This window comes from Chaetura pelagica, unplaced genomic scaffold (genome assembly GCF_000747805.2).
Source record: "Chaetura pelagica isolate M959 unplaced genomic scaffold, ChaPel_1.0 scaffold525, whole genome shotgun sequence".
Lineage (NCBI taxonomy): Eukaryota > Metazoa > Chordata > Aves > Apodiformes > Apodidae > Chaetura > Chaetura pelagica.
In genome coordinates this window covers 22,683-45,587 of record NW_009953214.1, presented here as the reverse complement: position 1 = coordinate 45,587, position 22,905 = coordinate 22,683, and the positions used below count along the sequence as shown (strand labels likewise).

At 39.6% G+C, this 22,905-nt stretch overlaps 1 protein-coding gene across 3 annotated transcripts; it reads left to right on the top strand.

Annotated features, from left to right (window-relative positions):
* Nucleotides 1–6,478: 6,478 nt before the first annotated feature.
* On the top strand, nucleotides 6,479–21,930 carry GNE (glucosamine (UDP-N-acetyl)-2-epimerase/N-acetylmannosamine kinase). 3 transcript variants are annotated; one of them, XM_009997568.1, is made up of 11 exons: nucleotides 6,479–6,684; nucleotides 8,027–8,478; nucleotides 9,592–9,744; nucleotides 10,199–10,411; nucleotides 11,077–11,164; nucleotides 12,224–12,434; nucleotides 15,623–15,752; nucleotides 18,160–18,381; nucleotides 19,022–19,204; nucleotides 19,853–19,969; nucleotides 20,682–21,930. In XM_009997568.1, the coding sequence occupies exons 1-11, from the start codon at nucleotides 6,521–6,523 to the stop codon at nucleotides 20,915–20,917; spliced, it is 2,169 nt and encodes a 722-aa protein (XP_009995870.1). In that variant the 5' UTR covers nucleotides 6,479–6,520; the 3' UTR covers nucleotides 20,918–21,930. The 3 variants fall into 3 exon arrangements, with proteins under 3 accessions (XP_009995870.1, XP_009995871.1, XP_009995872.1); XM_009997569.1 differs by lacking the exon at nucleotides 18,160–18,381 and having other exon boundaries at nucleotides 6,482–6,684; nucleotides 20,682–20,917; XM_009997570.1 differs by lacking the exons at nucleotides 6,479–6,684; nucleotides 9,592–9,744 and having other exon boundaries at nucleotides 8,040–8,478; nucleotides 20,682–20,917.
* The last annotated feature ends 975 nt before the right edge of the window (nucleotides 21,931–22,905 follow it).

Genomic DNA, 22,905 nt, shown 5'->3' with positions numbered 1-22,905 from the left:
TTGTAACTGCTAGAAAACTCCACATTTTTTTCCCTAGGAAATGACAAGAATGCAACCGTTCCCATTCCTTGCATCTGTTTTCTTTTAGGTGTCAGACACAGGAGTCAGTATTAAGGCTAATTTTTCAAAGAAGTAGAGAGCAAAAGCAAAAAGGAGTTGAGACACATTATATGTTATATGACGGAACAAAGATACATTTTGGACTGACAGACTATGTCAGAATACAAGTACCAAACAGCTAAACATGGCACAGGCTTGATCAGATGGATCTACTAGGATCTAATACGGTCCTACCATATTAGACTGTCAGGTTTCAGCCACACTAATCTGAGATCAGAGGGAGAAAAATGGGTGAAGAATTCTTATTTTAGTAGGATTGTGTGGCAGTAGCTGCGAAGATGTTTTCTTTAGGTGCTTTCATAACAAAATATAGTGGGCATAGGTTGCTCACGTTGCAGGTAGTCAAAGTAATTGCGTTAATAAGAGACTGCTTTGACCCCTGAACACACCCAGTGTGTGAAAACAAAACTCATCTCTTTTGCAGTCCACTGAAACACATAGATGATGATCAATACTTGGCAGCTGGTTAAACATTTTTCTTAATTACATTATATGCCAATGAAGTCAACAGGATTTAAGGAAATACACGCATTCTTGGCTGAATTAACACCAAAATAGTATAATTCTGCAGCACACCCAGAAGCTCTTCATGATTTGCAGGTGGGTGCTCCAGCCGTAGAAGCCTACAGTTCCTCACGGCCTGCAAGTTGGGGCAACCTCCTTATTCCTTCGTGCATTCCCGTGGGATGTTTCTGTCCTCGCTCTGCATCACCTGACGGCAACCTCACATCATAGTTTTCAGACAGCCCTCATTTTAAAAGCTGTTCATACGACGGCCATCCCCACTGGGGCTGTAAGATCATTCAGCAGCTTTAACTGGATTGATGCCTGTTGCATCGGGTTATTCCACCCCGCTCCGCTCTCGTGAGACCCACCTGAGGTTCTGGGTGCTGTTCCGGAGCTCCCAGCACAGGCAGGACGCGGAGCTGGTGCAGGGAGCCCAGAGGTGATGGCAGGAGGGCTGGAGCTGGTGCAGGGAGCCCAGAGGTGATGGCAGGAGGGCTGGAACACCTCTCCTGCGGGGGACAGGCTGAGCTGGGGCTGCTCAGCCCGGAGAGAGGGCTCCAGGGACACCTCATAGCGGCCTTCCACTACCTGCAGGGGCTACAGGAAAGCTGGGGAGGGGCTTTTTACAAGTGCACAGAGTGATAGCATGAGGGAACAATTTCAAACTGAAATAGAGTAGATTTAGATGAGATATTAGAGACAAATTCTCCACTATGAGAGTGATGAGACACTGGCACAGGTTGCCCAGAGAAGCTGTGGCTGCCCCATCCCTGGAAGTGCTCAAGACCAGGTTGGATGGGGCTCTGAGCAACCTGGTCTAGTGGGAGGTGTCCCTGCTCATTGCAGGGAGGTTGGAACTAGATGATCTCTAAGGTCCCTTCCAACCCCAAACATTGTACGATTTTATGATTTTGGGATCAAAAGTGCTGTGTGTGGTTTGGCTGCAGGTAAGGCTCAGGCTGGAGGTGGTATTTTAGACACACAAAGCTGTAATTATGTTTGAAGGCCAGGTCCCTGAATGTCAGGGTGCAGCAAGGGAGCTGGGAGGGCAGGGACCTCACCAGCCAGGGCTTATCCCTAGCACCCCAGCAAAGGAGCATCCAGATCACTTATGGTAGCCAGGTTCAAACAAGAGTGCAGGTCACCAGGCTGATCCACAGTTAGGAAGCAAGTCTAAGTCCAAGTTAAGAAGGTTGTTTTGGAAGTCAGGGTTGGGATTAGCAGGGTACATGTCCAGGCTGCTGCAGTTTAGTACAAGCAAGGACCAAAGGTGAGAGCCTTTGCTTACTAAAAGCTTCAGTCCAAAGGAAGGGGAACAACCACTTGAATATCACCTAGAAGCAGCTCATGCTCTCTGAGCACTTGCACCCTGTGGAGCCTGAGCTTGCCCCAACTAAGAATTAGTCCTTATTCCAACAACCTCCAAATAAAATTAATAATCACTCCAGGAGATTATATGTGTCCTTCACTGCTGAAAACCTGGAGCCCTGTGCAGGGAGAGTGCTCTAACTAGGTTACAGGCCTTGTTTGGGCTGTGATGTTCAGACATTGTCACCAAGCATAGAATGGGTGGGGTTGGAATGGACCTTAAAGTTCATCTAGTTCCACCACCCCTGCATGGGCAGGGACAGCTCTCACTAGGCCAGGTTGCTCCAAGCCCCATCCAACCTGCCCTTGAACACTTCCGGGGATGGGGCTTCCACGACTTTCCTGGACAGCCTGTTCCAGTGTCTCACCACCCCCATGGTGAAGAATTTCCTCCTAATGTCTAACCTAAATCTTCCCTTATCCAGTTTCAATCCATTACCCTTTGTCCTGTCACTACAAGCTTTTATAAAAAGCCCCTCCTCAGCTTTCCTGTAGCCCCTTCAGGTAGTGGAAAGCTGCTGTGAGGTCTCCCTGGAGCCTTCTCTTCTCCGGGCTGAAACAACCCCAGCTCTCTCAGCCTGTCTTCATAGGAAAGGTCCTCTAGCCCTCGGATCATCTTTGTGGCCCTCCTCTGGACTCTGTCCAGAGGCTCCAGAACTGGACACAGCACTCCAGGTGGGGTCTCATGAGAGCAGAGAGGAAGAATCACCTCCCTTGACCTGCTGGCCATACTTATTTTGATGCAGCCCAGGACATGGTTGGCTTTTTGGCTTGCAAGCACACACTGATGGCCTGTGTTGAGCTTCTCATCTACCATCACCCCCAAGTCCTCCTCAGGCTGTTACCCATCCATTCTGCACCCAACCTGTGTTTGCCTGGGATTGCCCTGACTCAGGTGCAGAACCTTGTACTTGGTCTTGTTGAACCTTATCTGGTTTGCACAAGCCGGCTTCTCAAGCCTGTCTGGGTCCCTCTGGATGGCATCCCTTCTCTCCATCACCTCCCTCATAAGAGAGATGCTCCTGTTCCCTAGTCATCTTCATAGGCTGATAGCAGTAGCTACTTGGTTGATGTAAAACCTGGTTCAGAATTCCCCAGTCTTAAAAAGTCCTTGGACATCTAATAGTCTAAAAGCCTTAAGATGGATTATAGAAGAGCAGTAAACAAAAATAAGAGATTCATTATTTCATGGAGCACTGTTTTATTTCTTCTCCTTTCTGCTGAAGATTACCAGTCCCAGCAAGATGGAAGAGGTAGAACACAAGGTCCCAGACTAGAGAAGACTGTAGATCAAACTCAGTATATTGTCAAACACCTGTAAACTAAGAGGAAACTGTTGGTGATTAATTATATTAAAGAATTTTAATGGACAGGTCTGAAAAGAGATTATTAGCCTTCAAAAACTGTTAATATTAAAATAATTGTGGCAACAAGCTTAAAATTGTATAGCTAGGACGTTACAGCTCTCCTTGAAGGAATATAGTGTTAATGGTTGAAGGGACTTTGCCAATACTTGTTGATAGTGAATGCTATCTGAAAATGCAGAATTATTTTTGGATTTACAGGCACAGAATAGGTCAGGGTCAAGATAGGATTCTGTTTTTAAACTGTGATGTAGAAATACATCACAAACCTCTTTAGAAATCATCATCCAACTTAACCTGAAAAGTAAGAGATCAGTTTAATTAATGGTACATTTCTCTGTGTAGGTAACACTTATATTGGACTGTTATCAGTCCTTTTGCTAGGGTAAATATTTTGGTTCTTTAGAAAAACAGGTGTTAAACTGAGAGCAGAAGAAAAACTTTGCACCAAGGCCTGTGTGTGGCTTACTTGCAACTTTTTGAAACTCTTGTGTTTGAGAGGTTTAAGGCAGTACTAAAAATAATTCTGCTGTGAGGCTTACTGAAACCTTTTGTTAACAGAAGGTAAAATGCACAAATAGCATGAATTGGTTTTTGATTCTGGTCAGTTCACATGTCTGTGAGACATCTTCACATCTACCAACGAAAAAGAGACCATTAATGCAGCCAATAGCAACTGGAGTTACATGTGATCTATGAGACCCAGAAGATGTGTGATCTAGCAGTTCAGTTTTGTTAGATCTATACTTATGGTGAATCATGAGGTTTCTTTTTCTTTTCTTTTCTTTTTTTTAATTTATTTTATTTTACAGCTTAATAGTATTTTAAGAGGCAGTATTTTCTGGATTTTGATTGAAAGGTTCTGGAATTTTAGACACTGCTTGAAGGTCAAGGAGTCTGCTTTTTAAAAGCCTGCTTTGCATATATGCAAAGCTAACTGCTTTGTCAGAGGGAAAGTATTGGTTCTAGTTCAGGCAGGTAACTTGGTGTAAACAGACTCTGAGCAGGCTGACTTTTCACTTCCTTATTCTGTGCCCTTTTACTTTGGCTTCTCAGCTTATACAGTTCAGAAATGCATGCAGCAGTGGCTCACTGGGAGAGTCCTGTGAGAGGTTTGCTTCTAACTGTACTAATATTATTCATGCAGTTTTAAAGACAAGCTTATAGGGAGGTCAGAAGTGGCCTTCACATCTTGAATACTATTTTGTTTTAATTGGGAGCTGTTTTTACATATGCAGTGACAGGATGTCCTGCTCAGAACTGTCTCCAAAAAGAGGTTGGCTTAGAAATGGAAAAAGCAAGCAGTGGTTCTGTTAGATCTGAATCTAGCTGCTGTGGTTTCAGGTTTCCCTCAGTGATACAGGTGATGTGCTCTCTCACCTACCTTTATACAGCATCTAAAATCTTGTAAAATTCTCTCTCCATTTTCAACATGAGGTACTGAGTTGCTTACATACCTTTAAAATATTACAAGACTGTTGGACAAAAAGATTAAATGAAAACAGTCATCATAGATGCAGATAACTGCAGATGTTTTCACCATGAGGAAATAATTAATTCGCCTTATATAAACCAAATAATACCTATTCCTTTATGGCTGGATCTGTATAAGTGATAAGTGCAATATAAAAGGACTGTGAGATTAGGTGTCAGTTTTTCACACCTGTGTCACAGCTTCTCAGAAGCTTCTCCCTAGCTATCAAAACCAGTAGGGGAATTGATACTGCTCTATCTGAGTCAGAGATGAGCAGCCCTTATGCATTAAATCTGGAAAAAGTTTACTTCCATTAAATGGAAGTAAAAATCTAACATAACATTAGATTTCATGCCAAATGGATGGTACTTACTTAAAATCCAGCTATTTTCAGAAAGAGAAAACCAGAAAACTATAAATAGCTGGTCTGATACCCTCTACTAACAACTTAGTAGTTTCTCTTTTGGGGGACAGGAAATTTGGGTTATTTGGGGGGGATTATTGATGTATTCTTTTCTTTCTCTCAAAAAGGTTTTTTCCAATTGCTAAATTAAAAAATACCTCACACTAAAAACAGCAGGGCAAAACAGTAAACATTAAAAATTATTAATTACATAGTTTAATAATCTACTGAACAAGCTGTAAAATTGCATTAGAGAAAACACTTGTTACAGTAACTTGATACTGCTTGTAAAAATACTGAGTGTTCGGCATTTCAGTTTTCAAAAAACTTTTTTTTTAATATCCGCCAAATTGCCCGATTCTAATAATTGTCTTTATTTGTCTGCTTGTCTCCAAAAGTTGTTGCCTAGTAAGACAACATTTAAATTATACATTAGGAAGAATTATTTAGTGTGAAGGTGGTGAGTCATTGGAACAGGTTGCCCAGGGAGGTTGTGGAAGCTCCATCCCTGAAAGTGTGCAAGGCCAGGTTGGAGGGGACTTTGAGCAACCTGGTCCAGTGGGGGGTGTCTCTGCCCGTGCAGGGTGGTTAGAACTAGATGATATTTAAAGTCTCTTCCAGCCCAAACCATTCTATGATTTTATTATTGTAATATTGAACATGTTTCTGTACTTTGGCCTGTGAAGTATGGAAAGGTTTAGAAGTCAATGTTTAACTCATGGTAGCTCACCAAAGTGTGTTTAACAGAAACATAAACTAACTTGAGCAAAAGCTTTCTCTTTTTGTTCACAAGGTCTGTCAGTGGGTGCAACTTTCAGCAGTTTTTCCATCGTGTTGTTTTGGAACATAAGAATCTTTTTCATTTATGAAGGCATCAATAATTTTTCCACTTACACAGAAATTTTCATCTGAACAGGGAAATGTCATTTTACCGTTTAATTACACTTGAGCTTCATAATACTTGAATTTTGTTTACAAAGAATTTATATATGTTATTTATAGAAATAGAGGTATTAAAAATAAGTGAATTTTAATGAAAAAAGCATTAAAAAATCTGTCCTTTTCTAAAATCTTCTCATTTTAGGTACGGTAAGGTATAAGTTGTCAGTTAAGAATGGATGGGCTAGTATGTGTCCACATTTCTGGGCTGCACTTGCGTGAGCTCATCATGAAGCATACCATTTACTTGCTATAAAGATTATTACTAATGCACTTTTTCCCCCACCTCTGTCAATTCAGGAAGTGTATTTCAAGAATCTTTCAAAACAGAAACAAAAGGAAGTCATGGAGAAGAATGGAAACAACCAGAAGCTTCGTGTTTGTGTTGCTACTTGCAACCGTGCTGATTATTCGAAATTAGCTCCCATTATGTTTGGTATTAAGGCAGAACCACAGTTCTTTGAGCTGGATGTTGTAGTGCTTGGTTCCCACCTGATTGATGACTATGGGTAAGGTGAATTTTTATATCTCTACCAGTAATCTGTTTTTTGGGTGTTACCAAATAACATGGTGAATGTTATTGCTAAATAACACAAAAAATGCAGTCCTTTTTGTTCCCTTGATTTTGACCTTTCAGAAGGAAGAGAATACAGGAGAGAAGAAAGTTTTCTGAGTTAAATGCACGTAGTAGGGAAAAAGGAAGGTCTATGAAGGGTAATTGTGAAAGGATTTGGAAGTGTAACACAGTTTATGCTACAAAAATCAGAGCTGCTTCACTCAGTTGCATGAAATGGATTTACCTTTTGAAAAAAACAAGTTGCCTGACAAATTACTTGTAGGGATATATGCTGTGTTCTACAGTAGTGAGCAGAATTGAGATTGCTTCTTTACTTAAGGTGGAGCACTTTACAGTCTTTGCTGTCTTTGCTCATCTTGCACATAGTGAGATTTTAATTTGTAGAATGTGAGTAGCAGAGTGGATTTAATGAAAAATAAATCTGATTTAAATCAGTTAAAAAATGTAGTCTTTTGAATAAGATAATTAAAGTGTCAGGTAGGTTGAGGACAAAATTTGAAACCTCTGGGGTTTTTTTCTCTTTTATTCCAGCCAGAGTGTGCAGACTACTTAGGTTGGGTTCAGTGAATGTGAAAGACAAGTAATCTTATATAGACATGTGATCTTTCATATTTCAAGGATGTAACTGTAAACAATAATTGTTCTCAGACTTGAAGGAATGTTTTAATTTTCTTGTTATGGACTGGAGCTTGTAGTAGGTGTGGAAAACTCTTCTTTAGTGGCTAAGACTTTCCTCTGAATGTAAGGCCTGTCTGTGCGGTGATTTCTTAAGTCTATGATTATACAGGATGATGCAATTCAAATACAGAATCTGAAAAATGGATGCTAGCTGCATGATGTTTATCTTGAACATACAAGCTTCTGCTTTGCATCATATGTGTTGTATTTACACACCTGTCCAGTAAAGTCAATATATTTGTGAGGAGTCAACATACCTTTATTGAAATTAAATCATGCCATAACTGTTCTCCAGAAAGCTCTGCAAACACATGAGCAAAAGGTTTGATTTCTGAGGGTTTCCAGAACATGTTCAGCAAAGCTTCTCACTAAAGTTGTCTAGAAAAACTTGATGCTTTAAATATGAGGGAGGATGTCCATATGAATGAGAATGTTCTGTTAAAATCTTAAAACCTAGTTTTCTCAGTGAAGGAGATAGGGTAAGTGGGCCTTTGTTCAAACCCAGTACAAGTACTCTAGTATACAGTTACTTTGTCAAGCTCTGTTACTGTAGAACCAAGTTGTACTTACTCTAACTCGTTTCCTCTTTCCTTCAGTAACACCTATCGCATGATTGAACAAGATGACTTTGATATTCATACGAGACTGCACACCATTGTGAGAGGGGAGGATGAGGCAGCTATGGTGGAGTCAGTGGGCCTTGCATTAGTCAAGCTACCAGATGTCCTAAACCGCCTGAAACCTGACATAATGATAGTTCACGGGGACAGATTTGATGCTTTGGCTCTGGCCACATCTGCAGCCCTGATGAATATTCGCATTCTTCACATTGAAGGTGGGGAAGTCAGCGGGACCATTGATGACTCTATCAGACATGCTATAACCAAACTGGCCCATTACCACGTGTGCTGCACAAGGAGTGCAGAGCAGCACTTGATAGCCATGTGTGAAGACCATGACCGCATCCTTTTAGCAGGCTGTCCCTCATATGACAAGCTTCTCTCTGCCAAAAATAAGGACTACATGAGTGTTATACGCATGTGGCTAGGTAAGCAGTCCACCTTTTGTGATTGTCATATGACTCTCAACACTAGACAAAGTCAATAACTAGGTTATCAGTCTGCGGGATCTGTTGACCAGTGGCTCTGAGAACAGTACAGGAAAGAAATAGATGGACTTGTTGCTAGTAAGTTTGTTAACTTAACTGGAGGTGATTATGAAGTATGAGCCTTTTTCTTCTCAAAAAACTAGTATATTTGATAATAGTATCTAATATTTATTTCTTTCTATGTTTTTCTTTTGATCTGTGTTCTGCCATGTATAGTTGGAAAGCTAAAAATCTGTGCTAGTAAACACATCTGGTCCTTTTGCCAAAAGAAAAAAATAACTTGTTAGAGGGGTAATTTGTCAAAGCTAAACAATTTAAAAACAAAACTTACAGGAACAGATTATTTTTGTGTAAATTATATATTTAAATATAATCAGAGTCACTCAGGGCTAATCCAAAAATATCAAAGGAAATTGATATTACAAATATAATTTTGAGAAATGCAATGCAACAGGGCAGCACACAGCAAAGGCTTTTGGCTTACAGATAATTCCTGTAAGCAACAGGGATTTGTGTTTGGTTTTTATCTTTCACAAAGCAGTCTCCTCTGTGGCACATTAACATGTAGTTGAAAGCTGAAATCTTGTATCAGTAGGTGATATTCTGCAGCTACTTTTTTAGGCAATGTACTAAAACATTGTATGACTGACTCTTTTATAGCAATGGGAATTAAGTTTTTGCTTGAGGATGGAGAACTGACAGGAAACCTGAGCAGCTTCAAGACTTTGATGTTATTGCAGCTTTACACTGGTATGAGAACAGGCTCTGACCCTGGCACAGTGTTGTGAAGTTTTAGATGTAGACTTGCCAGTTAGCAGTTTGTTAGGGTAGTGGTTTCTAAAGTTACAACACTTGCTTAGAGAGGCAGATAACAAGCTAGATCCTCCAGGTAGTTCCTTGAGTTTTATTTTAACACTGAAATTTATGTGTTAGATATCCTATTCAGATCCTTCACTGTTCAGACTTTCACACTAGTAGTTTCAAAAGCATGTCCTCCCTTGCTTTTACTATCCTATGGCAATAAAAACCGTTTCTTGGGCTCCATTTGGACAGGTGAAGATGTCAAAACCAGAGATTACATAGTTGCTCTGCAGCATCCTGTAACCACAGATATTAAACATTCCATAAAGATGTTTGAGCTGACACTAGATGCACTCATCTCCTTCAACAAGAGAACACTTGTTCTATTCCCTAATGTGGATGCAGGTGAGTAAAATACCTTCGTGTCTGAGGAATGCACAGTAGATTGTCAAGCATACATTGGTTTGTATGGAGTGCAAGAACATCCAGCCAGATGGGAATAGCTGGATGGTCTCAGCATCAGATGTGCATCTGGTGCAGCTCCATGTTCACATTGCTGGAGGATATTTCAACTTTTCAGTGTGGAGAGGAAAATGAAGGGAAGCCATGTGACATGTAGAAGCAATACTAGTGCTTCTTACATGAACTAAACACTACAAGAAGGGTTTTTGCAGTGGATTTGGGGATCAAACTTGGGCTTACATACCCAGCTCTGTAACTTACTCTGTGAGGATAAAAAGAGAACAAGAACATAGCAGAGCTGGCAACTCAGTGAGCAGCTATTAGCTTCTTTGTGTGCTTGGACTCTCAGATTAATGGTAGAACTGAAGCATATATTTTACCTCTTGTTTTTCTGTAGGAAGCAAAGAGATGGTTCGGGTGATGAGGAAGAAGGGTATAGAGCATCATCCCAACTTTCGGGCAGTAAAGCACGTCCCGTTTGACCAGTTCATTCAGCTAGTTGCTCACGCTGGCTGTATGATTGGTAACAGCAGCTGTGGTGTCAGAGAAGTGGGAGCATTCGGGACACCTGTAATCAACCTGGGGACACGTCAGACAGGAAGAGAAACAGGTACATGTTTGCTTAACTATAATTTCTTCATGGCTCTGAGGCTCTTGTTCCACAGGAACAATGAATGCTTGACAGACGCAGTCTTGCAGGATCAGGGCAACATATTTTTGACCCATTTTACAGCTTCACTGGCTATTCCGGTATCATGTTAGTGCTGTTTGTGTGTATTATGTAAGATGATGATGTTTTTATCTATATAGAAGGTAAAATTTGTCTCAATTTGCAATGGATTGCATTTAGCAGAATACACAAGTAGTTGTTTTCTTTTGCAGCTAGGCTGATATTAAAATTTCATTTAAAAATATCTTTAAAAGCTCTTTACCACTGTATTGTGGTATTTCACAGGAGCACGGATATTACAAAAATAGCCACTTACCTCCTGTTTCCACTTGCATATTTCAGAATTAATAATAATATTCTGTTGAAGGCTAATACTCTGCTCTCTATTGTTCTGTAATGCATGACAGCTTATCATAGGAGTCATCATTGCTTTATTGGGAGCAAGAGAAGGCACATAACTGATGAAGAGTGATGTCAGTCTAGCTGAATTATTTCTTGCTGAGAGGAAACAATAATAATTATTTCTTCATTTCTGAATCAGTTCCTACCCTCTAAGGTAATTTGAGGAGTAAGCCTGTCCAATTACATTAACGTTTGTCATCTAGGTGAAAATGTTCTTCATGTTCGTGATGCTGATACACAGGATAAGATTCTGCATGCTCTACAGCTGCAGTTTGGTAAACAGTATCCATGGTAAGTACATTCATCTTGCTTCATTGCAGGGTATGTTGAAGGAGTGGAGTAAAAGGCATTTAATCCTGAGGTCATTATATTTGATTGGAGTGCTTTTAGTGCACTAATGTGAAGTTACACATTATTTTTCATTTCACGTGTCTCATTCAGAATGATAGTACAATATGCAGTATGCAGATTAGTATTTGTAGAGCAAAACATTACTAGTAATATTTTGATATAACTAGTAATGTAACAGCAAACAGAAAGTCAAGAGGATAAAATTTCTATGTTAGCTTAGACTAGCATGATTAAGAGAGCTTGTTCCATAGGAACAGCAGCAAGACATCCTGTCTGCCTACCTCTGCTTGTGCCTGAAGGACACATTCCTTTATATAGCTGGATCAACCTTAGGCATGACAGGTAGAAAGTCCTGAGTGCAAGCTTCCAGGGGAGCTGCAGGATTATAGCAAGATTTTTGTTACTCTTCAGCCATACAGTAGTGAACTTCAGTTCTTCCATGTATAAGTTCATATAAATTTCAAGAGATAATACCTGTCTTAAGTAAGGACAAGAATCAAAAGTATATTTCTTAATAACCTCAGTAGCATAATAAAACTGTTTTTTCTAATAGTAAATGTCTGAAACCATATTTTAAAACCAGACTTAGATGCTTCAAACTGTCATGAAGGTACCATCAATATAGTGTCATCTGTGTGATGAGTACATCTTGTCTGGACATGTAGCACACACGTAGACTTTCCGTCATTTGTGAGCTATATTATATGGGTCCTTCCAATGAACTCTTAATTTACTTATTTTTTGGCATTATTAGCTTTCCAGTTTTATAGATTCAATGTTTCATGTTCCAAAATGGAGCTAATGCCCAACTTGCACAATCTATTGTTTGATCTTCAAACTACTAACACTATGTACCATATCCCATGGTAGACTCAACTAGTGTGAGCAGTATTTTCATAGTAGACATAATTTTGTCATGACACAGTGCTACAGCCTATGAAGAACTTTATAGGTTGCAATGTTATTTCAAATCAAACTGATTCTTTTTTCATATTCTAGCTCAAAAATATATGGAGATGGTAATGCTGTTCCAAGGATTTTGAAGTTCCTCAAATCTATTGACCTCAAAGAGCCGTTGCAAAAGAAATTCTGTTTTCCTCCTGTCAAAGATAATATCTCTCAAGATATTGACCATATTCTAGAGACACAGAGTGCTCTGGCTGTGGATCTAGGCGGAACAAATCTCCGAGTAGCCATTGTCAGTATGAAGGTAAATATTCTGTTGTGCTTTTAGGTATTCTGTAGACTATTTTGGGCTTTGGTTTTGTTCCTACAGTTGCTTATGATCCAAAAAAGCTGCAAAAGAAAGCAGCCCTACGGGCTTTTGCTCTTGAGGGGTGCAGTAGATTTTCCCTCATTTGCTGCACCTCGCATACAGTCCTGATACAATCTGCCTGCGGACTTCCTATTCTAAGGCTGCTGTTAAACCAGCAGAGCCCATTGCTGGGGCATGATCTCAGCTGCTCCCTCTCAGTGGGAAGTCATACAGGCCTCAAAGAAAAGGCTAACTTTCAGGTGAGTTGGTTCCTTGTAAAAGTGGATTCAGTTTACCTGGTAACTTTTTATATGTCAAGCAAAAAAAGGAAAGGATCTAAAAGCAGTCTTTTTACTTTCCCACTGCTTTACGCAGCAATGTGATGGAGCAACAATTAGCATCTAGCACAGCAGATACTGAGGGAGAGTGATGGGATCATGCTGGGTGGGTGTAGGATACAGAATTTTTAATCTCTTCTAACAAGAGAAGAACAGCCAGTAATCAAAATTCTCGGTATCTTCCTGCATAGAAGCACAATCAGTAAGACAATACGAAGCCTCAGCCAGAACAGTGTTCATTGTCATGCGTCACACCAGAGATACAGACCAGTTGGAAAGGGAATGAGGAGAAAAACAACAGTAATTATTGCAGACATGGAAAACAGAGAAAAGTTGAAGAAACTAGAATTGTTTAGTCTAGAGAAGAGGAAACTGACTGGGTATGGGAGGGGGGAGCCTTCAGCTATGTAGAAGCCTTTTCCCTGAAAAGAAAAAACATATATACTTGTACATGAACAAGTAGTAAATTTTTAAAACAATAGAAGAGAAGATTAAAGTTTTTCTTATTATCCATCTTCACTGTCAATGCAAGAGAAGGCTGGACTTAGATAGTCTGGAAGGTTTTGGTGTCTTCGTTGTCAATATTAGGTACCAGTTTGAAAGGTCTCTTAAAACCAGCTGAATTGTAGTTTGTTGATCTTGCATTTGAAAAAGGTGGTGAATTTGAGTTGTATGATGATCTTAATCATGATGATCATAATCAGAACAGGTAGAATTTGATACATACACTAAAATTCACAGAGACTTTAAAAATTGAGTGAGTTTTAAGTCTGAAGTGCCTGTCTTACAGTAGAAGTAATCACTTTGAAATACTGTGTGATTTAATTAATGGCCTCCATGCTTAGAAGTTCCTCAACCCATATGTCTGGTAATGGCACTGCAGGAAACTTTCCTTTGCCTGTGTCTTAGCAGTGAGAAGTATGCATTGCTTGTATAGCTCTGCCAGTAATAGACAACATACTAAAAATGTTTGACAGCTAACTTAGAAAGATGACAGTTCATACTTGGTAAACATAACAAAAAATTAAATCTTAAAAAACAGCAAGGGAGGCTACCAGATGACATCAGTATCAGTCTGGTGCCAGATCACTTGCAGAGGCATCATATAGTGAAACAAGGAAATACACCCATGACCATCAGCTAATTATCAAGAAAATTAAAAAAAAAAAAAACACCACAAAATTTGTATTTAAATTTGTGAGGTTCAGGTTTATGGGATAAAAATTACTTACTGGTGGTCTAAAAACATTTGAAATCATTCTTAATCCAGGTTGGTAAATGACAGGATAGTTAAGACTGAAGAATTTTAAGTCATTTAGATACCAGTCTTCCTGCCTGGGGTTTGGGGGGATGAACAGCCCCTTAAAAATTCTAAATTCTGCAACACCTAAAAGATGTGAATAAAGCTCATGTTGAGTAGTCTTTGGCTTTTATTCTAATCAGTATTGGACAACTACTCCTACCATTACACTGCATACTTCCAGATAACTAATCAGTTAGACATAGTTACCCAGAAAGAAAAGTAAAATGCACTCATAAAGATGAAGTGCTATGTAAATTGACCTGATGTGGTTCAGAATTTCTGCAATCATTTAAAAGGAGATGTCTGGCAGATCTTTAAGGTCTTAACTTTTTAAAATACAATTGTATTAGAAGTAAAACTGACACCCCATTTTCTGCCAACACTTTGATAATAAAATTTACACAACAAATGTAAGCATTTAACAGGAAGTGGCAGAGGTGAAGGCATGGTTTCCTTGTCATGAACAAAATGAGTTTTCAACAGCTCCTTTTTAAAGGTGTCTTTTGATAGTGTTTACTGCTGGCTTCCCTTCCAGAATAACTGCCTCTGATTCCCTGCCCACCCCAAACCAAAATGAAGAGGAAACTATAATTAAATATCCCCAAACACTATTGCTGATGTGAGGCTGAGATGGTGGGATGTAAGAGTCAAACCATTGATGTGGTGGAATTTTCCAAGTTGTTTTTGCAGCAGTGACTCATCCATGTTGCATATAAACTTTGTTCCTCCTTTTTGCTTGGTTCTTTTAATAAACTGCTGTTCACCTAGATGCATTGTAGAGTATTGGGGATTTAATAGGGAAAGCATATTTTCTGCAGTTTTCCTGGCCTAATCCTGCAATATTAACATTACATTAAGATTATTTCCTTAGTACCCACAGATTCAGGCACACAAAATGAATGCTTTCATTCCAACTGCCTGACTCCTAGGGCTGAAAATAATCTCTTCCTCCTGGATCCTCCCTCCCCCATACATCATACATCTCAAGAGACACTACTCCAGAAATATTTCAAGTGACTCAGAAGTATAATTGTGTAGAAGTTATTTCTGAAGTTTAGTCTGTGTAACCATGGAAAACTTTAATGTAGTCAAATTAAAAACATTTTAGTCTTCAAGCATTATGGATTTTCTTAGCAATTGCTACTCTTTTTTTTTTTTAACACTTCATAGTATTGAGCTTAAGTTCAGTGCTGTATCACAATTCCAGTAGCTTCTGTGAGATTTCCTTAAACAATTCATGTGTTCCTTAAAATAGGTATTTTATTCCAGACAGGGGAGGTTGATCACAAAAGCAGAATGTAATGCCTAATCTTGCAAACTTGTCCCCCAGACTTGTCAGGAATCTTGCACTGAAAACCCTGTGAGACCAAGATCTAAGACAAACATCCATATTTTTTTTTAAAACAGAGGCTCTATTTTCAAGTTGACCTGTAGTTTAAACTAAAACTTCATCATATGAATTATATTTCTATAGGGCTTATTTTGTTGCTTTTAATTTCTAGGGTGAAATAGTTAAGAAATACACCCAGCTCAACCCTAAAACTTATGAGGACAGACTAGAATTAATCCTGAAGATGTGTGTAGAGGCTGCATCAGAGGCAGTAAATGTGAACTGCAGAATTTTGGGAGTAGGTAAGTTAACAAATACTAACTTTTTCATGTAAGTTTCACGGAATGAAACCACTACCTAGTTCTTTAGAACACCTTTCTAAAAAGACTCTTGAGTATTTTAAACTCTTAAATTATATTCTTAACACAAAAACTTCTTTAAGTGTCTCTGAAAATGAGAAGCTGACTGTAAAGACTGACATTGCCCCAGTATGTAACAGCCATGAAAGCAAAGCAACCTGCTAAGTTGTTTTCTAAACTATAGATTGCTTTCTAAACTGTATCTAAAATGTTAGGTTAGTTTCAATTCTGTTGTTTTTGTTGGGGTTTCCTCATGCAAAACATACATACTATAAACAGCTTTACAAAAATAAGAGAAAAGTAAGGACTATCAGTCCCAAAGAACAGTAGCAGCAGTTACTGAAATTGGTTTTTACTCCTACAATATACAAATCCTAAACCAAAGGATGCCTAGATCTCTAAACAAATGTTATACAGAGGCAGTTGTCAAAGCTATCTGCTTACCACTATTAGGCAGTATTTAAGTTACCTTTTGGAACTGATAGTAGAGAAAAGAGGATGAAGGTACAGGTTCTGCTAATTCCCACACTGATGTACATCCGTTACAGAATTCTGGCATTTAGAAAAAGCAGACATGTTTTACTAAGCTATTGCTGAGTTGCCTACTAAGTACTAAATAAGATTTCATTGTAATAAACATTTGGTTCTTAATCAGTGTCCAATTCTGGAGCCCCCAACATAACAAGGAGATGGAGCTCATGGAGAGGGTCTAGAGGAGGGTCATGAAGACGATCTGAGGCCAGGAGCACCTCTCCTACATGGCTGAGAGAGTTGGGGCTGTTCAGCCTGGAGAAGAGAAGGCTCCAGGGAAACCTTAGAGCACCTTTTGTACCTGAAGGGGGCCTACAGGAAAGCAGGGGAGGGACTGGCAGACTTCATGAACTCTGGAAGCCTCTCCAGATAGAGAAAACTGGTTTGTCTAATTGTGCCTATTACTAGCCATTATTCCATTTGGTAGATAAATCTTTGAACACAGGCTTGATTTTTCTGGAAAACAGTGTAATTTTAAGTAGAAATTTCTACTCAAAATCCAGATAATTTTGAATCATTCTAAATCTTAAGAATTAAAGAAAATGTCAGGAACTTGTACAGTTTCAGGGTTTCAACAATATGTTTAGTATAGTTTGCTACTGTACATTTTTCATACATGACTAAAAAGAAATTCAAGTATCTGGCAATTTCACAGAATCAAAGAATCCCAGAATTGTGAGAATTGGAAGGGGCCTCTAGAAATCATCTAGTCCAATCCCCCCACTAAAGCAGGATCCCCTAGAGCACATTACTCAGGAATGTGTCCAGCTGGGTTTTGAGTATGTCCAGAGAAAGCGACTCCGCAACCTTCTTGGGCAGCCTGTTCCCATTTTCCCTCGTCCTGTCACTAGGAACTACTGAAAGGAGTCTGGTTCCATCCTCCTTGCACCCACCGTATAAATACTTACAGGCATTAATAAGGTCTTCCCTCAGCATTCTCTTCTCCAGGCTGAAGAGTCCCATCTTTCTCAGCCTTTTCTCATAAAACAGATGCTCCAGTCCCCTAGTCATCTTTGGTGCCCTCCACTGGACTCTCTCCAGTAGTTCCCTGTCTCTCTTGAACGGGGGAGCCTAGGACTGGATGCAGTATTCCAGATATGGCCTCAACAGGGCAGAGTAGAGGGGGAGAATGACCTCTCTTGACCTACTAGCCACACTTTTCCTTAGGCATATGAGAATTCTATTGTCCCTCTTGGCAACAAGGACACACTGCTGGCTTGTGGATAATTTACTGTCTGCCAGGACTCCCAGATCCTTCTCCTCAGAACTGCTTTCCAGCAGGTCCACCCCTAACCTATATTGGTGCATGGGGTTCTTCCTCCCAGGTGCAGGACCCTACATTTCCCCTTGTTGAACCTCATTAGGTTCTTCTCTGCCCAATTCTCCAGTCTGTGCAGGTGGCACTGGATGGCAGCACAGCCCAGTGGAGTGTCACCAACTCCCAGTTTGGAATCATCAGTGAACTTGCTGAGTATACACTCTGTCCCCTCATCCAGCTCATCAATTAATATGTTGTCAGGGTATTTGCTGTGGTCTTGCCTGAAGTCACAACATTAACTCTCTGACTAACACTAACCATTACCCATCTAGTTAATCTTAAGCTATTGGGTGAGTTGTGATCAAAGCAGTGGAGTTCTAGGAATTGTCTTTATAAGTCAGAAATTGCACTGCCTACTTAGAAATTCTTATTTTAATGTTCTGCTTCAAAGCCTGGCATTAGAAATAAAAATACTTGTCATCATGCATATTAAAAATGGATCTTTTACTTAAAAGTATTACACAGACTTTGATTTTTCCTTTTTGTATTTCTGGGACTTAGGTATTTCCACAGGTGGACGGGTAAACCCCCGAGAAGGAATTGTGCTTCACTCTACAAAACTCATTCAGGAGTGGAGCTCTGTGGATCTCAGAACTCCAATATCTGATGCTCTGCATCTGCCAGTCTGGGTGGACAATGATGGAAACTGTGCTGCTCTAGCAGAGAGGAAATTTGGTCATGGAAAAGGAGTAGAAAATTTTGTAACACTTATCACTGGTACAGGTGGGTGTGTTATAGTAAAGTGAAACTCACAGTCAGAACACCAGCACCATCATTCAGAGGCTCAGTTGATCTTAAAAGCATAAACACCACCACTGTGCCTGCAAAACCCTAATATATTGCTCTCTTAAACCAAAATTCCTTTTGCCACTATATCTATTTGATTCTTCTAGGGTACTTTCTCATTTATTCAGGCAAGTGAAACTGTTTGCGCAGTATAAGCTTCCTGATGAAATAATTTCTGCTGACAGAGCTATGCAGGCAAACTTTTCAAAATAAGGAAAGTACAGCATTAAAACATCTCTTCTGAAATGTGCAATTTTAAGGCAATTTGAAAGGTTAGTTTTGTGCATTTAGAGCATGACTCATAAGCTTAAAAGATCTGTTGTACTTCAGTACCATCCCTAGGAAAGGAGAAGCATTACATACCATTTTGATACTTAAATAAATAGGAGGGAGCTATAAGCTTAGTTATTAGGTGTGCCAAACAGAACAGTTCAATAACTAGTAGTTTCTGGTTTCCAGGATAGAGGACCACTAATGCATATATTGTCTGTATTAAAATAAGCAAATATCAATGTCCTGCAGAATAAGAACCTTTAAAAACTGTGCTTTAATTGCTGAAGTTTTTGTATCTTTGCAGGAATCGGAGGTGGAATTGTTCATCAACACGAACTGATCCATGGCAGTTCTTTCTGTGCTGCTGAGCTTGGGCATATTGTTGTATCTCTAGATGGACCAGAGTGCCTGTGTGGTAGCCAAGGATGTATAGAAGCATATGCTTCTGGAATAGCATTACAGAGAGAAGCTAAGAAACTGCATGATGGTATCTACATACTTTATTTTTGTAAGCATGATGACTAAACTGCAGTATAGGAAGAAATGTGCAAAGATGATATTAAGAAAAATAGACTTGCCATCTTTTTATGGGAGGACTCAAAAGTAGGTGTATAGGCAACCATTTAAGAATCCTGTGTATGCCCAGGGCAGGACCTGCCACAACCTGTGCAATACAATTCAGGTTTTTTTCAGTGATGGCAATACCCAGGCAAAACTGCATTTGGAACCACTGGTCTGAAAATTACCAAAAACATGTAGCAGAGTGTAGTCTCTTCTTTTTAAACGTACTGTAAAGTAATCTGAAGAGCATTCTGTGAGTTTGATTTCACAGTGACTGTCTTTCAGCAATAGCTTCTCAGTCTTATATAAGCTTGAGAACATTTATATTGTATTTTTTTAACTTTTGGGGCTGACAAGAATAGTGAATTACCATCCTGTAACTGTTCATGTTTGATACTCCGCTTCTACAAGTAGTTCCCTGAATAATGTGGATATGACACTTTTGTCAAACTCAGGTTCCTCAGGATTCAGGCTTCAGTGTGCACATGAAATAAATACAAGGTCACCCTCCAATTACTGGCTTAATCATCTCACCATGAATTTCTCTTGATTTTCTCTCCTTCTCTTCAAATAGAGGATCTGCTTTTAGTAGAAGGAATGTCGATGAAGAATGAGGAGGTTGTGAGTGCTGCACATCTCATTCAAGCAGCTAAACTTGGGAACACAAAAGCCAACAGCATTCTCAGAACAGGTAAGAACATAGCCCAAAGTCTGTAACCCTCCTGTGATGAGATTTTTTGGGTATATGTAAACGGTAATGCAGTGTGACACAACAAACACAACTGTATGTTGACAACCTCTCTCTGTAAAATTACTAATGGTTATGAAAGTTTAAATATAAATGTGGGAAGAAAGGTGAGTAGAAGAGTGTATTAGAAGTTCCTGTTCCAATGAATGAGAAGATGAAAAATGTCTGCAATGATCAGTTTGTATAAAGTGAGGTCTCAACATTCTCATACTGGAAAATCTGGATACATTTCACTGTAGACAAGCGAGTGGCTAGTCTGAGTAAGCAAAGGCAATTTACATGTTACTTTACATGGGATATTTTACTGTTTAGCTAGCTTTGAAAAAAAAATGGTCCTTGTCCTCATACATAGCTGATAGCACTAAGATGGTAGAATAATGCTTTTCCATTTTCTTTTAGCTTACAAGAGTGGTAACATACTGCTTTGTCTTTCACATCTGTATCATTGGATAATGCATTGTTGTGCAATGAAATTATCTTTTTTTTTTCTTTTACTTCTGAAAGAAAAAAATTATATTGTCTGATATAAACTCAAAACTGTCTGCCACATGGAATAGAACAGATTACTGACAGTGTCATTTGCTGCTAACAGATCTATTTCAACAACTGATGCTTGGACTGCTTAGAGTATTCTAATTTCTTCTTATCTTTTCAGCTGGGACAGCATTAGGCCTTGGAGTTGTGAACATTCTGCACACGGTGAACCCCTCTCTTGTGATCCTTTCTGGAGTTCTAGCTAGCCACTATGTTAATGCTGTCAAAGATGTGATACACCGACAGGCTCTGTCCTCTGTTAAAACTGTGGATGTGGTTGTCTCAAATCTAGCAGATCCTGCTCTTCTTGGAGCTGCTAGCCTAGTACTGGATTATACTACACGTAGGATATACTAGGAACCTGGAAAAAACACAGAAATGGACTATTCAAATTCCTAATGGGTGGAGGGAATACTTTGCCCAACGTTTTTCTTTGATGAGCGCAGCTACTGAATCAGAGTAGTGTTCTGAATGGTTAGTGACTACTTTAGCATTTCCTAATAGGGGTATGATCTTTTGTATTTTTCCTAAATTTCATCTGACTTCATAGTAACTGTGCAATTCTGTTGTTTTTAATCACCTCTGTTGGTAAGCCCGTATGTTGCTTTTAGTGCATTTGAATTATTTATGAGCATATCTTGATGCATGGTGCAGAATATATGTATGGTGTGTCAAACCATGGCTATCATTTGGGGATCTACATCTCATTTCCTGCTTGGGTGAAATGAGAAGTCTACAATGTGACCAGCTGCTCTATTTCCAGGCTTCTACCCACAAAGTAAATATGATGTAATCAATAGCAGGTAGTCATTTCAGTGGGTGGAAACAAGAGAAGTTGCCTCTACAGTCAAAAAGGCTGCATCTTAAAATTGTGGTTCATGAAGGACTTGGTGGAGGCAGTTATTTATTACATCATCTTTAGTTGGCAGAACCTCATTTTAGAAACTTTGCATATGAAGGAAAATGAGCTTACAGCCTGCAGAGCTCTCCAAGCAAACTGACAAGTGTAGCATTTAGCATCTCTGTCTTCTGGCTATGGCCAACAATAAATTATTTTAATTTTATTGTTTGGGGTTTTCTTAAGGGACTTAATCTACTATTTTGTCTGCCAAATTAGCAGAGAGGGAACTGCTTATTTTTTGGTAGCTGGTTAGCTGAAATTCAGCTCTGTGGCATCTCTGAGCCTCAAGACTCTATCAAGAAACCTGCCCACTGCAGGGTGACATAGTGCATCTCCTCAGCAATTCTGGTTGCTGCAGGTACACTCTTCTTGTCTTGCATTTACCCTCAGTTCACAGGATGGAAAGTCAAATCTGAGCCTCATCCTCAACTTCCAGACATTCAGGCACCTGGAAGCAATGAATGTCAAATACCAGTGGAGGCTTTCCTAGGTAAACCTAGTCCTTGATATATAACTTGGTTATATATGCATATCACCCAGCTGCTTTTTAGGACACTTTGGAGATACTGTAGCAAAGACAATAATTTGATGCAAGGAGAAACTGAAAAACAGACCCATCTAACTGATCTGCTATCCCAGAAAGAAGAGACCTGTGGTGGAACAGTCACAAAACCATCCTCTGTCCTGCATTTAATGGTCTATTTTAACACCTAGCTCGGCCATCACTGATGGTATTCTCAGAAGGCCAGTAATGTACCAGTAAAGAAGAATAAAAGGGGCTATTTTCACACTTGAACTTATCCAACTAAAATGAAAACAACCTTCTGCAATCACTGCTGTCTGATATACAATCATCTTGGGCTGAAGACCTGATATAGTGAGCCACTCTACTGGCTAATGCTGGGATATAATCTACACGAGTTGCCTTCACTTCATCCTGTCTTTAGCAAGGAATGGTTACTGACAACTCACATCTTCATAGGAGACTTTAAAACACCACCAGATCATTTTGATGTCTCCTGGGATAACTGCACAGCCTCTATACCACAGTTTTTCTCAAAATCTGCAAATGCTGGATCTTAGCCATTTCCAAAGTTGTAGCAGGCTTTATGTCACATGGGTTCTTAGTTCCTTTTCCTGTGTGCCTTGGTTTACTCGGTGATTCCCAGTCACTTAAATACCAGAGCAGTAGCTCTAAGAGCAGGTCAAGGAGAAACTGGCTTTGATCTATGGTGATAGTAGCTCAGGTCAGGAGTAATAGTACTGAGGCTCTAATAGAGAAGCTCCTTGTCATTTGATCTTTCCATCCTCTAGCATCACAAGGAATGCCTGACTAAAAGTGGGACCAGGCTTTTGCTTTACAAACCTCCCGAAGTTAGGATATTTCTGGTATCTCAGACTACAGGTATGATTTTCCCTAGCAGGTCAAGGGAGGGTGTGGGGA

Bases quoted from the DNA above. Each gene is read 5' to 3' on its own strand.
- GNE (XM_009997568.1), top strand. From the start codon at position 6,521: ATGGAGAAGAATGGAAACAACCAGAAGCTTCGTGTTTGTGTTGCTACT. The intron at 9,745-10,198 runs GTGAGTAAAATA...GTTTTTCTGTAG, and splicing joins ATTCCCTAATGTGGATGCAG to GAAGCAAAGAGATGGTTCGG. The intron at 19,970-20,681 runs GTAAGAACATAG...TTATCTTTTCAG, and splicing joins CAACAGCATTCTCAGAACAG to CTGGGACAGCATTAGGCCTT.